Genomic DNA, 15036 nt, shown 5'->3' with positions numbered 1-15036 from the left:
AATCAAATGTATTTATATAGCCCTTCGTACATCAGCTGATATCTCAAGTGCTGTACAGAAACCCAGCCTAAAACCCCAAACAGCAAACAATGGAGGTGTAAAGCACGGGGTGGCTAGGGAAAAACTCCCTAGAAGGCCAAAACCTAGGAAGAAACCTAGAGAGGAACCAGGCTATGTGGGGTGGCCAGTCCTCTTCTGGCTGTGCCGGGTAGAGATTATAACAGAACATGACCAAGATGTTCAAATGTTTTATAAAATGACCAGCATGGTCGTATAATAATAAGGCAGTTGAAACTGCAGCAGCACAGTCAGGTGGACTGGGACAGCAAGGAGTCATCATGGCAGGTAGTCCTGGGGCACGGTCCTAGGGCTCAGGTCCTCCGAGAGAGAGAAAGAAAGAGAGAATTAGAGAGAGCATATGTGGGGTGGCCAGTCCCTCTTCTGGCTGTGCCGGGTGGAGATTATAACAGAACGTGGCCAAGATGTTCAAATGTTCATAAATTACCAGCATGGTTGAATAATAAAGTAGTGCACTATATAGGGAATAGTGTGCCATTTGGAACTTATTTTAATCTATAAACCCCAGACACAGAGAACAGTCAGAGACACAGAGAACAGTCAGAGACCAGACACAGAGAACAGTCAGAGACCAGACACAGAGAACAGTCAGAGACACAGAGAACAGTCAGAGACCAGACACAGAGAACAGTCAGAGACACAGAGAACAGTCAGAGACCAGACACAGAGAACAGTCAGAGACCAGACACAGAGAACAGTCAGAGACCAGACACAGAGAACAGTCAGAGAACAGTCAGAGACCAGACACAGAGAACAGTCAGAGACCAGACACAGAGAACAGTCAGAGACACAGAGAACAGCCAGAGACCAGACACAGAGAACAGACACAGAGAACAGTCAGAGACCAGACACAGAGAACAGTCAGAGACCAGACACAGAGAACAGTCAGAGACCAGCCACAGAGAACAGTCAGAGACCAGCCACAGAGAACAGTCAGAGACCAGCCACAGAGAACAGTCAGAGTCCAGACACAGAGAACAGTCAGAGACCAGACACAGAGAACAGTCAGAGAACAGTCAGAGACCAGACACAGAGAACAGTCAGAGACCAGACACAGAGAACAGTCAGAGAACAGACACAGAGAACAGTCAGAGACCAGACACAGAGAACAGTCAGAGACCAGACACAGAGAACAGTCAGAGACCAGACACAGAGAACAGTCAGAGACCAGACACAGAGAACAGTCAGAGACCAGACATAGAGAACAGTCAGAGACACAGAGAACAGCCAGAGACCAGACACAGAGAACAGTCAGAGACCAGACATAGAGAACAGTCAGAGACCAGACACAGAGAACAGTCAGAGACCAGACACAGAGAACAGTCAGAGACACAGAGAACAGAGAACAGTCAGAGACCAGACACAGAGAACAGTCAGAGAACAGACACAGAGAACAGTCAGAGACCAGACACAGAGAACAGTCAGAGACCAGACACAGAGAACAGTCAGAGACCAGGCACAGAGAACAGTCAAAGACCAGACACAGAGAACAGTCAGAGACCAGGCACAGAGAACAGTCAGAGACACAGAGAACAGAGAACAGTCAGAGACCAGACACAGAGAACAGTCAGAGACCAAACACAGAGAACAGTCAGAGACCAGACATAGAGAACAGTCAGAGACACAGAGAACAGCCAGAGACCAGACACAGAGAACAGTCAGAGACCAGACATAGAGAACAGTCAGAGACCAGACACAGAGAACAGTCAGGAGACCAGACACAGAGAACGTATGGATATCATCAGCAGTTTGGCTGTTGTGTTTGAATATTGAAGTGATAACCTCATCTGTTGACCTCACGTTGTCATGGTGTTGACCTGCAGGTGACCCGGAGGCTCTGAAGAAGAAGAGTTTCACCATGAAGGAAGGAGTGGACTACAGAGTGAAGATACACTTCAAGGTAAGAACCTTCTCCTCCTTTGTCCTGGACTACAGAGTGAAGATACACTTTAAGCTGAGAACATCTCTGTCACGACTCAGCATTTGACCTAGATGCAGATACAGGAGTCGGATGGTTGGGTCTCAGAATATTTATTATAACATAGGGACAGTTTAAAGGGCAGGTCGGGGCAGGCAGAGGTTCGTAAGTCCAAGACAGAGTCTATCAGGGACAGAACGGCAGGCAGAGGTTCGTAAGTCCAAGACAGAGTCAATCAGGCAGGAACGGCAGGCAGGCTCAGGGCCAGGACGGCAGGCAGAGGTTCGTAAGTCCAAGACAGAGTCAATCAGGACAGAACGGCAGGCAGGCTCAGGGCCAGGACGGCAGGCAGGCTCAGGGCCAGGACGGCAGGCAGGCTCATGGCCAGGACGGCAGGCAGGCTCAGGGCCAGGACGGCAGGCAGGCTCAGGGCCAGGACTGCAGGCAGGCTCAGGGCCAGGACGGCAGGCAGGCTCAGGGTCAGAACGGCAGGCAGGCTCAGGGCCAGGACGGCAGGGCAGGCAGAGGTTCGTAAGTCCAAGACAGAGTCTATCAGGGACAGAACGGCAGGCAGGCTCAGGGCCAGGACGGCAGGCAGGCTCAGGGCCAGGACGGCAGGCAGGCTCAGGCCAGGACGGCAGGCAGGCTCAGGCCAGAACGGCAGGCAGGTTCAGGGCCAGGACGGCAGGCAGAGGTTCGCAAGTCCAAGACAGAGTCTATCAGGGACAGAACGGCAGAAAGGTTGGAACCGGGAAGACTAGAACACTAGAACTTGAACAGGAGAAACAGGAAACACGCTGGTAAGACCTGACAAAACAAGACGAACTGGCAACAGACAACCAGAAAACGCAGGTATAAATACACTGGGGATAATGGAGGGAAATAGGAGACACCTGGTGGGGGGGGGGGGGGGGGAGATAAACACAAGACTGGTGAAACAGATCAGGGATCGATCTCCTCTTCACCTTTCTGTTCTGCTCTGTTTGGTTCTGTTCTGCTCTGTTTGGTTCTGTTCTGCTCTGTTTGGTTCTGTTCTGCTCTCTTCTCTTCCCTTTTTTTATTTTTTTTATTTCACCTTTATTTAACCAGGTAGGCCAGTTGAGAACACCTTTATTTAACCAGGTAGGCCAGTTGAGAACACCTTTATTTAACCAGGTAGGCCAGTTGAGAACACCTTTATTTAACCAGGTAGGCCAGTTGAGAACAAGTTCTCATTTACAACTGCGACCTGGTCAAGATAAAGCATAGCAGTGTGACATAAACGAGGAGGCAAAATAATTACAATTTAGCAAATGAACACTGGAGTGATAGATGTGCAGATGATGATGTGCAAGTAGAAATACTGGGATGCAAAAGAGCATGTAGATAAATAACAATATGGGGATGAGGTAGTTTGGTGTGCTATTGACAGATGGGCTGTGTACAGGTAGAGTGATCGGTAAGCTGCTCCGACAGCTGATGCTTAAAGTTAGAGAGGATATATAAGTCTCCAGCTTCAGTGATTTTGCAATTCCTTCCAGTCATTGGCAGCAGAGAACTGGAAGGAAAGGCACCAAAGTAGGTGTTGACTTTGGGGATGACCAGTGGGGCTTTGGTGACCAAGCGGATGGCACTGTGATAGACTACATCCAGTTTGCTGAGTAGGGTGTTGGAGGCTATTTTGTAAATGACATCGGCGAAGTCAAGGATCGGTAGGATAGTCAGTTTTACGAGGGTATGAGGAGACGCATACAAAGCTCTCCCTCGCACTCCATTTGGCAAACTTGACCATAATTCTATCCTTCTGATTCCTGCTTACAAGCAAAAATTGAAGCAGGAAGCAGCAGTGACTAGATCAATAAAAAAGTGGTCAAAGTAAGCAGTTGCTAAGCAACAGGACTGTTTTGCTAGCACAGACTGGAATATGTTCCAGGATTCCTCTGATGGCATTGAGGAGTACACCACATCAGACATTGGCTTCATCAATAAGTGCATCGATGAGGTCGCCCCCACAGTGACCGTATGTACATACCCCAACCAGAAGCTATGGATTACAGGCAACACCCTCACTGAGTTAAAGGCGAAAGCTGGCGCTTTCAAGAAGCAGGACTAACCCGGAAGCTTATAATATATCCCGCAAAGCCCTCCGACGAACCATCAAACAGGCAAAGCGTCAATACAGGACTAAGATCGAGTTGTACTACACCGCTTCTGACGCTCGTCGGATGTGGCAGGGCTTGCAAACTATTACAGACTACAAAGGGAAGCACAGCTGAGAACTGCCCAGTGACACGAGCCTACCAGATGAGCTAAACTACTTCTATGCTCGCTTTGAGGCAAATAACACTGAAATATGCATGAGAGCACCAGCTGTTCTGGAAGACTGTGTGATCACGTTCTCCTCAGCCGATGTGAGTAAGACCTTTAAACAGGTCAACATTCACAAGGCCATAGGGCCAGACGGATTACCAGGACGTGTACTGCGAGCATGTGCTGACCAACTGGCAAGTGTCTTCACTGACATTTTCAACCTCTCCCTGTCTTAGTCTGTAATACCAACATGTTTTAAGCAGACCACCATAGTCCCTGTGCCCAAGAACACTAAGGTAACCTGCCTAAATGACTACAGACCCGTAGCACTCACATCTGTAGCCATGGAGTGCTTTAAAAGGCTGGTCATGGCTCACATCAACACCATTATCCCAGAAACCCTAGACCCACTCCACTTTGCATACCCGTCCTAACAGATCCACAGATCATGCAATCTCTATTGCACTCCACACTGCCCTTTCCCACCTGGACAAAAGGAAGACCAATGAAAATGCTATTCATTGACTACAGCTCAGCGTTTAACACCATAGTGCCCCCAAAGCTCATCAATAAGCTAAGGACCCTGGGACTAAACACCTCCCTCTGCAACTGGATCCTGGACTTCCGGGGCCGCCCCCAGGTGATGAGGTTAGGTAACAACACATCTGCCATGCTGATCCTCAACACAGGGGCCCTCAGTGGTGTGTGCTCAGTCCCCTAATGTACTCCCTGTTCACTCATGACTGCACAGCCAGGCACGACTCAACACATCATCAAGTTTGCCGATGGCAAAACAGTGGTAGGACTGATCACCGACAACGACGAGACAGCCTATAGGGAGGTTAGAGACCTGGCCGTGTGGTGCCAGGACAACAACCCTTCCTCAATGTGATCAAGACAAAGATGATGATTGTGGACTACAGGAAAACGAGGACCGAACACGCCCCATTCTCATCGACGGGGCTGTAGTGGAGCAGGTTGAGAGCTTCAAGTTCCTTGGTGTCCACATCACCAGCAAACTAACATAGTCCAAGCATACCAATACAGTTGTGAAGAGGGCATAACAAAACCTATTCCCCCTCAAGAGACTGAAAAGATTTGGCATGGGTCCTCAGATCCTCAAAAGGTTCTACACCTGCACCATCGAAAGCATCCTGTTTGTATCACCGCCTGGTAATGGCAACTGCTCGGCCTCCGACCGCAAAGGCACTACAGAGGGTAGTGCGAACGGCCCAGTACATCACTTGGGTCAAGCTTCCTGCCATCCAGGACCTCTATACCAGGCGGTGTCAGGCTACGGCATGTCTGTTCGTCTATAAAAGGTACAAGGGCTTTTTGAATGCCAACAGAAACCTTCTCTGGAGATGGTTTAGAAGCACCATTGAACAGGACCTATAGGACTAAGGGCACTACTTTAGACCAGGGTCTATAGGACTGAGGGCGCTACTCTGGAGATGGTTTAGAAGCACCATTGAACAGGACCTATAGGACTAAGGGCACTACTTTAGACCAGGGTCTATAGGACTGAGGGCGCTACTCTGGAGATGGTTTAGAAGCACCATTGAACAGGACCTATAGGACTAAGGGCACTACTTTAGACCGGGGTCTATAGGACTGAGGGCACTACTTTAGACCAGGGTCTATAGGACTGAGGGCACTACTCTGGAGATGGTTTAGAAGCACCATTGAACAGGCAGTGGGATCTGACTTCCATCACTAGGCCACCAAAACAACTGTTTTTCTGTTAGGGATTTTTCTTAAAGTTCAAGATCACAATTTGAAACGTTCACACCCCTACTTGTGTGTGCCTCAAATGGCACCCTATTCCATATATAGTGCACTACTTTAGACCAGGACCCATAGGGCTAAGGGCACTACTTTAGACCAGGGCCTATAGGGCTAATGGCACTACTTTAGACCAGGGCCTATAGGGCTAAGTAAGAGCACTACTTTAGACCAGGGTCTATAGGGCTGAGGGCACTACTTTAGACCAGGACCTATAGGGCTAAGGGCACTACTTTAGACCAGGGCATATAAGACTAAGGGCACTACTTTAGACCAGGGTCTATAGGACTGAGGGCACTACTTTAGACCAGGGCCTATAGGACTAAGGGCACTACTTTAGACCAGGGTCTATAGGACTAAGGGCACTATTTTAGACCAGGACCTATAGGACTAAGGGCACTACTTTAGACCAGGGCCTATAGGACGAAGGGCACTACTTTAGACCAGGACCTATAGGACTGAGGGCACTACTTAGACCAGGATCTATAGGACTAAGGGCACTACTTTTAGACCAGGTCTATAGGACTGAGGGCACTACTTTAGACCAGGACCTATAGGACTAAGGGCACTACTTTAGACCAGGGTCTATAGGACTAAGGGCACTACTTTAGACCAGGACCTATAGGACTAAGGGCACTACTTTAGACCAGGGCCTATAGGACGAAGGGCACTACTTTAGACCAGGATCTATAGGACTAAGGGCACTACTTAGACCAGGTCTATAGGATCATGGGCACTACTTTAGACCAGGGCCTATAGGACTGAGGGCACTACTTAGACCAGGATCTATAGGACTAGGGCACTACTTTAGACCAGGGTCTATAGGACTGAGGGCACTAATATAGACCAGGGTCTATAGGGCTAAGTGCCCTGGTCAAACATTGTGCACTGAATAGGGAGTAGATTGTTTTGGAACAAAGCTGTCTAAAGTTGCCTCTTAATGAGACTTCATATTACAATAACTCTCCTTTCCTTTCCTTCCCTCCTCTCCCCTCCTCCAATCTCCTCTCTCCCCTCCCCTCCCCTCCCCTCCCCCCTCTCCTCCTCCTCCCCTCCCCTCCTCCCCTCCCCTCCTCCTCCTCCTCCTCCCCTCCTCTCCCCCTCCCTTCCCTCCCCTCCTCCTCCCCTCCCCTCCTCCTCCTCCCCCCTCCTCCTCTCCCCTTCCTCCTCCCTCCTCTCCTCCTCCTCTCCCCTTCCCTCCTCCTCCTCCTCCTCCTCTCCAGGTTAACAGGGATATTGTGTCTGGGCTGAAGTACGTCCATCTGACCTACAGGAAAGGAATCAGAGGCAAGGAGGACCCCATTTTGTGCCGAGTGTGGATACGCTGTGCTGTTTAGGCCCATAGACCGTGGCAGTTTCTGATACATACATCTAAAACCCTGGCTAGCAAGGTGCAACTGAGCTGCCATTTTATGTGTTGTCATCGACACAAGACATCACAGTTTCCACACGTACACCTAATTCCGGGGTTAACAGCGATGCAACTGAGCTGCCATTTTGTGTGTTTTCATTGACACAAGATGTCAGTTTCCCCACATTCACCTAAAACTGATTACCAACTGTTCAACTGAGCCGCCATTTGGTGTGTTGTCACTGACACAAATTGTCACAGTTTCCCCACATTCACCTAAAACCTGGCTAGCAAGTGTGCAACTGAGCGTCCATTTTGTGTCGTGCAGTGGACAAGGCTGTGTACATGGTGGGCAGCTACGGGCCGCGGGTGGAGGAGCACGAGTTCATGACCCCGGTGGAGGAGGCGCCCAAAGGCATGATTGTCAGAGGCAGCTACCACATCAAGTCCCACTTCACCGACGACGACAAGACCGACCACCTCTCCTGGGAGTGGAACCTGGGGATCAAGAAGGACTGGGACGAATAGAGAGGAGCCTCATTTCTCTCTCCCTCCTTCCCTCTCCCTGTGTCTCCACCTCTCCCTTTCCCTTCCTTCCTTCCTTCCTTCTCTCTCCCTTGTCTCCCCACTTTCATCCCTTCTTCCTCCATCAAGAAGGACTGGGATGGATAGAGACCTCTTCCTTCTCTCCATGCTTCCTCTCCCTTGTCTCCCCCTCTCCCTCCTTCTCTCCCTCTTCATTTAGAAGGACTGGGATGGATAGAGACCTCATCCTCTCCCCGTGTCTCCCCTCTCCCTCCTTCTCTCCTCTTCATTTAGAAGGACTGTCTCTCCTCTTTCTTCCTCCCCTCCTCCTCCCCCTCCCTCCAAGGCCCACCTGTATAATAGTAAAGACAGAGGCCGGTATGAAAGGTGTAAACAGGAAGTTAGGTTAGGCACGGTCTAGAACGAGACAGAGAGGATGTTGTCATAAACCAAACCAGTATCACATCATAGTAGACAACCGAACATCGTGGGCTACAAACCAATATGGCCCCTATTCCCTATATAGTGCACTACCCGCAGGGCTCTGGTTAAAAGTAGTGCACTATGTAGGGAATAGGGGCCATTTTGGGAGGCAGGGGTGTGAGCTGTAGGTGGAGATCCACTTGTCTATTTGTGATGTAATCTGATGTTCTCTACTACAGTGTGTTAACTGAAGGATCAAATGAAGTTAAACCCGTGGGACTCACTCATACAGTGACGTTGGAGTATGGAGATGTATTTACACCCCATAGTGGGAGAGGCACATTCTAGAAGGTTATTCTAAAGTGTTCTATTCAGAAAATTGCCAGTTCAACAAGGTTTCAAGGAGCAGCCCTTGTAATGTTAGTTATCAGTTAGAATGTTTGACAACAGCGTGTCTCATACTCCTCAAGAAGTTACCATCTTCTAAGTCCTACATCTAGAATGACCATCTTCTAGGTCCTACATCTAGAATGACCATCTTCTAAGTTCTACATCTAGAATGACCATCTTCTAAGTTCTACATCTAGAATGACCATCTTCTAAGTCCTACATCTAGAATGACCATCTTCTAAGTCCTACATCTAGAATGACCATCTTCTAAGTCCTACATCTATAATGACCATCTTCTAAGTCCTACATCTAGAATGACCATCTTCTAAGTTATAGTTCTAGAATGACCATCTTCTAAGTCCTACATCTAGAATGACCATCTTCTAAGTCCTACATCTAGAATGACCATCTTCTAAGTTCTACATCTAGAATGACCATCTTCTAAGTTATAGTTCTGGGAATGACCATCTTCTAAGTTATAGTTCTAGAATGACCATCTTCTAAGTTCTACATCTAGAATGACCATCTTCTAAGTTATAGTTCTAGAATGACCATCTTCTAAGTTATAGTTCTAGAATGACCATCTTCTAAGTCCTACATCTAGAATGACCATCTTCTAAGTTCTACATCTAGAATGACCATCTTCTAAGTTCTACATCTAGAATGACCATCTTCTAAGTCCTACATCTAGAATCTCATTTATGTTACTGTGTCTTTCAGTTGCCTTCTGTCTCTGTTATAGTTGACACACCTGAGCTGTTATTGGATTCATGTAAAACAACATGGTTTCACGCTGTCTGGAGGAGTGTTACCATGGTAACATATCAACTTCACGCTGTCTGGAGGAGTGTTACCATGGTAACATATCAACTTCACGCTGTCTGGAGGAGTGTTACCATGGTAACATATCAACTTCACGCGGTCTGGGGGAGTGTTACCATGGTAACATATCAACAGACAACTGTTGTTTTCTCAGGTTTGTCCTTTTATAGTTGCTCTATTTTTTTCAATGCTTCTTGAATGTCATTTCCCCCAAAATGTCTGCCTCTTTGCCTATATTGAGAGAGTTGCTCTTTAAAAAGATAACACCATTCACCATGTATCATCCATCTCCCATTAAACATCATGTAAACATCCTGAGGAAGCCTGTTGTCTGGCTATGATGAAGAACATGTGCTTGTGATGTGTACAATATGTTCTGGAATAGTCGCTACAGAATACAGCCCAACGGAAGTAGCCTACACAGTGTCTTTACCTCCCTGGCAGGTTAGTGACCCTGAGACATATCTATACAGTACAGTAGAGGGTCAACTGGGTTGGAGGTTTAGTATCTGTAATGGGCGCCACTGTTAGCACCCAAAGTATCATGAAATGATTATTCCAGTCAGAATGTAAATTAGAATGTTACGATGGTGATTGGTTAGCCTGGGTATATCAGTATGCTTGGACCATCATGTCACCCTAGCTACTTCCTGGGTATATCAGTATGGACCATCATGTCACTCCTAGCTACTTCCTGGGTATATCAGTATGGACCAGCATGTCACCCTAGCTACTTCCTGGGTATATCAGTATGGACCAGCATGTCACTCCTAGCTACTTCCTGGGTATATCAGTATGCTTGATCAGCATGTCACTCCTAGCTACTTCCTGGGTATATCAGTATGGACCAGCATGTCACTCCTAGCTACTTCCTGGGTATATCAGTATGGACCAGCATGTCACTCCTAGCTACTTCCTGGCATCCAAACATGACATTGAATGGAATGATGGCACAACACTGATCTGGGAGCAGCAGGTTAGTTAGACACTGATCTGGGAGCAGCAGGTTAGACACTGATCTGGGAGCAGCAGGTTAGACACTGATCTAGGAGCAGCAGGTTAGACACCGATCTGGGAGCAGCAGGTTAGACACTGATCTGGGAGCAGCAGGTTAGACACTGATCTGGGAGCAGCAGGTTAGACACTGATCTGGGAGCAGCAGGTTAGACACTGATCTGGGAGCAGCAGGTTAGACACTGATCTGGGAGCAGCAGGTTAGACACTGATCTGGGAGCAGCAGGTTAGACACTGATCTGGGAGCAGCAGGTTAGTTAGACACTGATCTGGGAGCAGCAGGTTAGAGACTGATCTGGGAGCAGCAGGTTAGACACTGATCTGGGAGCAGCAGGTTCGTTAGACACTGATCTGGGAGCAGCAGGTTAGACACTGATCTAGGAGCAGCAGGTTAGACACTGATCTGGGAGCAGCAGGTTAGACACTGATCTGGGAGCAGCAGGTTAGACACTGATCTGGGAGCAGCAGGTTAGTTAGACACTGATCTGGGAGCAGCAGGTTAGACACTGATCTGGGAGCAGCAGGTTAGTTAGACACTGATCTGGGAGCAGCAGGTTAGTTAGACACTGATCTAGGAGCAGCAGGTTAGAGACTGATCTGGGAGCAGCAGGTTAGACACTGATCTAGGAGCAGCAGGTTAGTTAGACACTGATCTGGGAGCAGCAGGTTAGACACTGATCTGGGAGCAGCAGGTTAGTTAGACACTGATCTGGGAGCAGCAGGTTAGACACTGATATGGGAGCAGCAGGTTAGACACTGATCTAGGAGCAGCAGGTTAGTTAGACACTGATCTGGGAGCAGCAGGTTAGACACTGATCTGGGAGCAGCAGGTTAGACACTGATCTAGGAGCAGCAGGTTAGTTAGACACTGATCTGGGAGCAGCAGGTTAGACACTGATCTGGGAGCAGCAGGTTAGTTAGACACTGATCTGGGAGCAGCAGGTTAGACACTGATCTGGGAGCAGCAGGTTAGACACTGATCTGGGAGCAGCAGGTTAGTTAGACACTGATCTGGGAGCAGCAGGTTAGACACTGATCTGGGAGCAGCAGACACTGATCTGGGAGCAGCAGGTTAGCGTTTGGTGCCAGTGGTTAATTTGCTGAAGTGTAGTGTATATCTGTTGCTCGGGGTCACTGTCCCCTTTAACACCAAGCATGAGGCCTAAAGGAAGCGACGGACTCGGGTAACGAACTACTGAAACAGAAGAGAACCCCGTTCTATCTGCGATGTGACCCGTTTTGTCCTGTCAAACTCAGTGGATGAGGTCTTCGATTCTGTCCTCCCCCTGAGGTCTTCGAGATTTGATCGATTCTGCCCCCCCGAGGTCTTCGAGATTTGATCGATTCTGTCCCCCCCAAAAAAAAACCAACGTCAAAACGTCCTTGTCAATATTGTGTGAAGTCTTATGGTGTTGTAAGTGTTGATGATGATGATATTGATGATGATGATATTGATGATGATCATGATATTGATGATGATCATGATATTGATGATGATGATGATGATCATGATATTGATGATGATGATATTGATGATGATGATATTGATGATCATGATATTGATAATGATGATATTGATGATGATGATATTGATGATGATGATCATGATATTGATGATCATGATATTGATGATGATGATCATGATATTGATGATATTGATGATGATGATCATGATATTGATGATGATGATCATGATATTGATGATGATGATGATATTGATGATGATCATGATATTGATGATATTGATGATGATGATCATGATATTGATGATGATGATATTGATGATGATCATGATATTGATGATGATGATCATGATATTGATGATGATGATCATGATATTGATGATGATGATATTGATGATGATGATATTGATGATGATGATGATATTGATGATGATCATGATATTGATGATGATGATGATATTGATGATGATGATGATATTGATGATGATGATGGTGGTGAACCCAGAAGTAACTGTAACGTGGGCTTGTTGAGTGTTGCATGGTTTCAGATCTCTTCTTTCTTTAAAGACTGGTTTACTGTCACGTTGTGATTTTGAAAAGAAAAAAAAACAATCTGCAGATTGAAATGGGTTGGCAAGGATACCGCAGATATTTACAGGGATTTTGATCAAAAAATACCTTTTGTTATTACTACTGTGGCTGTGTTCCAAATGGACTCTTATTCACTTTATAGTGTGTTAACCTGGACCTATAGAGTCATTCTGTTCCCCTTATAGTGTTAACCTGGACCCATAGAGAGTCATTCTGTTCCCCTTTATAGAGTGTTGACTTGGACCCATAGAGTCATTCTGTTCCCCTTTATAGAGTGTTAACCTGGACCCATAGAGAGTCATTCTGTTCCCCTTATAGAGTGTTAACCTGGACCCATAGAGAGTCATTCTGTTCCCTTTATAGAGTGTTAACCTGGACCCATAGAGAGTCATTCTGTTCCCTTTATAGTGTGTTGACTTGGACCCATAGAGAGTCATTCTGTTCCCCTTTATAGAGTGTTAACCTGGACCCATAGAGTCATTCTGTTCCCTTTATAGAGTGTTAACCTGGACCCATAGAGAGTAATTCTGTTCCCTTTATAGAGTGTTAACCTGGACCCATAGAGTCATTCTGTTCCCCTTTATAGAGTGTTAACCTGGACCCATAGAGAGTCATTCTGTTCCCCTTTATAGAGTGTTAACCTGGACCCATAGAGAGTCATTCTGTTCCCTTTATAGTGTGTTGACTTGGACCCATAGAGAGTCATTCTATTCCCTTTATAGTGTGTTAACCTGGACCCATAGAGTCATTCTGTTCCCCTTATAGAGTGTTAACCTGGTAAATGTAATTCTGTTCCCTTTATAGAGTGTTAACCTGGACCCATAGAGAGTCATTCTGTTCCCTTTATAGAGTGTTAACCTGGACCCATAGAGAGTCATTCTGTTCCCCTTATAGAGTGTTAACCTGGACCCATAGAGTCATTCTGTTCCCTTTATAGAGTGTTAACCTGGACCCATAGAGTCATTCTGTTCCCTTTATAGAGTGGTAACCTGGACCCATAGAGAGTCATTCTGTTCCCCTTATAGAGTGTTAACCTGGACCCATAGAGAGTCATTCTGTTCCTTTATAGAGTGTTAACCTGGACCTATAGAGAGTCATTCTGTTCCCCTTTATAGTGTTAACCTGGACCCATAGAGAGTCATTCTGTTAACCTGGACCCATAGAGAATCATTCACAGGGTGATTAACAGGACAAACACAATGCTAGATTCAGATGTATACAGATGATTAGGTGTCTGGTCTATTCAGGGCTCTGGTTAAAAGTACTGCACTATATAGGGAATAGGGCTGTAGTATAAAGTAGTGCACTATGTAGGGAATAGGCTGTAGTATAAAGTAGTGCACTATATAGTGAATAAGGGGCCATGTTGGACACAAGCCTGGGCCTGTGTGTAAAGTAGTGCACTATATAGTGAATAAGGGGCCATATTGGACACAAGCCTGGGCCTGTGTGTAAAGTAGTGCACTACATAGTGAATAAGGGGCCATATTGGACACAAGCCTGGGCCTGTGTGTAAAGCAGTGCACTATATAGTGAATAAGGGGCCATATTGGACACAAGCCTGGGCCTGTGTAAAGTAGTGCACTATATAGTGAATAAGGGGCCATATTGGACACAAGCCTGGGCCTGTGTAAAGTAGTGCACTACATAGTGAATAAGGGGCCATATTGGACACAAGCCCGGGCCTGTGTGTAAAGTACTTCTGCATTCTAAAGTGTTGGTATTCCAGCATCTTGTATCTTTTAATAAAGGTGATTTAATCAGCCACTTCCTGTCTGTCTGAACATGTGGACTCAACATCATTCCAATAAGGCACTCAAATAAGCGGACGATAGGTGAAGGTACACTCTATATATTTATATACAAAAGTATGTGGACACCCCTTCAAATTTAGCGGATTTAGCTATTTCAGCCACACCCATTGCTGACATGTGTATGAAATCGAGCACACAGCCATGCAATTTGCGTAGACACTCGGCAGTAGCGTTCTGTGAGCTTGTGTGGTCTACCACATCGCGGCTGAGCCTTTGTTGCTCCTAGACGTTTCCCACTTCACAATAACAGCACTTACAGTTGACCCGGGGCAGCTCTAGCAGGGCAGAAATGTGACGAACTGACTTGTTGGAAAGGTGGCATCCTATGACGGTGCCACATTAAAAGTCTTCAGTACGGGACATTCTACTGCCAATGTTTGTCTATGGAGATTGCATGACTGTCTGCTCGATTTTATACACGTGTCAGCAACAGGTGTGGCTGAATTAGCCGATTCCACTGATTTGAAGGTGTGTCCACATACTGCTGGTTATATAGTGTATTCCCCTGGTACATTACTCAGATCTCACCAGTCCATTTATGCTGCTCTGGCGCCATCCTGTGGACTTCTGGGA

General features: G+C 46.8%; 1 protein-coding gene across 1 annotated transcript; it reads left to right on the top strand.

Annotated features, from left to right (window-relative positions):
- The first annotated feature begins 338 nt into the window (after window positions 1-338).
- On the top strand, window positions 339-7367 carry LOC135569180 (spermatogenesis-associated protein 31H1-like). The gene is made up of 3 exons (XM_065015973.1): window positions 339-345; window positions 587-1978; window positions 7294-7367. The coding sequence occupies exons 1-2, from the start codon at window positions 339-341 to the stop codon at window positions 1684-1686; spliced, it is 1107 nt and encodes a 368-aa protein (XP_064872045.1). The 3' UTR covers window positions 1687-1978; window positions 7294-7367.
- Window positions 7368-15036: the final 7669 nt, after the last annotated feature.

The sequence above is a fragment of the Oncorhynchus nerka genome, unplaced genomic scaffold (genome assembly GCF_034236695.1).
Source record: "Oncorhynchus nerka isolate Pitt River unplaced genomic scaffold, Oner_Uvic_2.0 unplaced_scaffold_1192, whole genome shotgun sequence".
Lineage (NCBI taxonomy): Eukaryota > Metazoa > Chordata > Actinopteri > Salmoniformes > Salmonidae > Oncorhynchus > Oncorhynchus nerka.
This window is presented reverse-complemented; position numbering and strand designations above follow the sequence as displayed.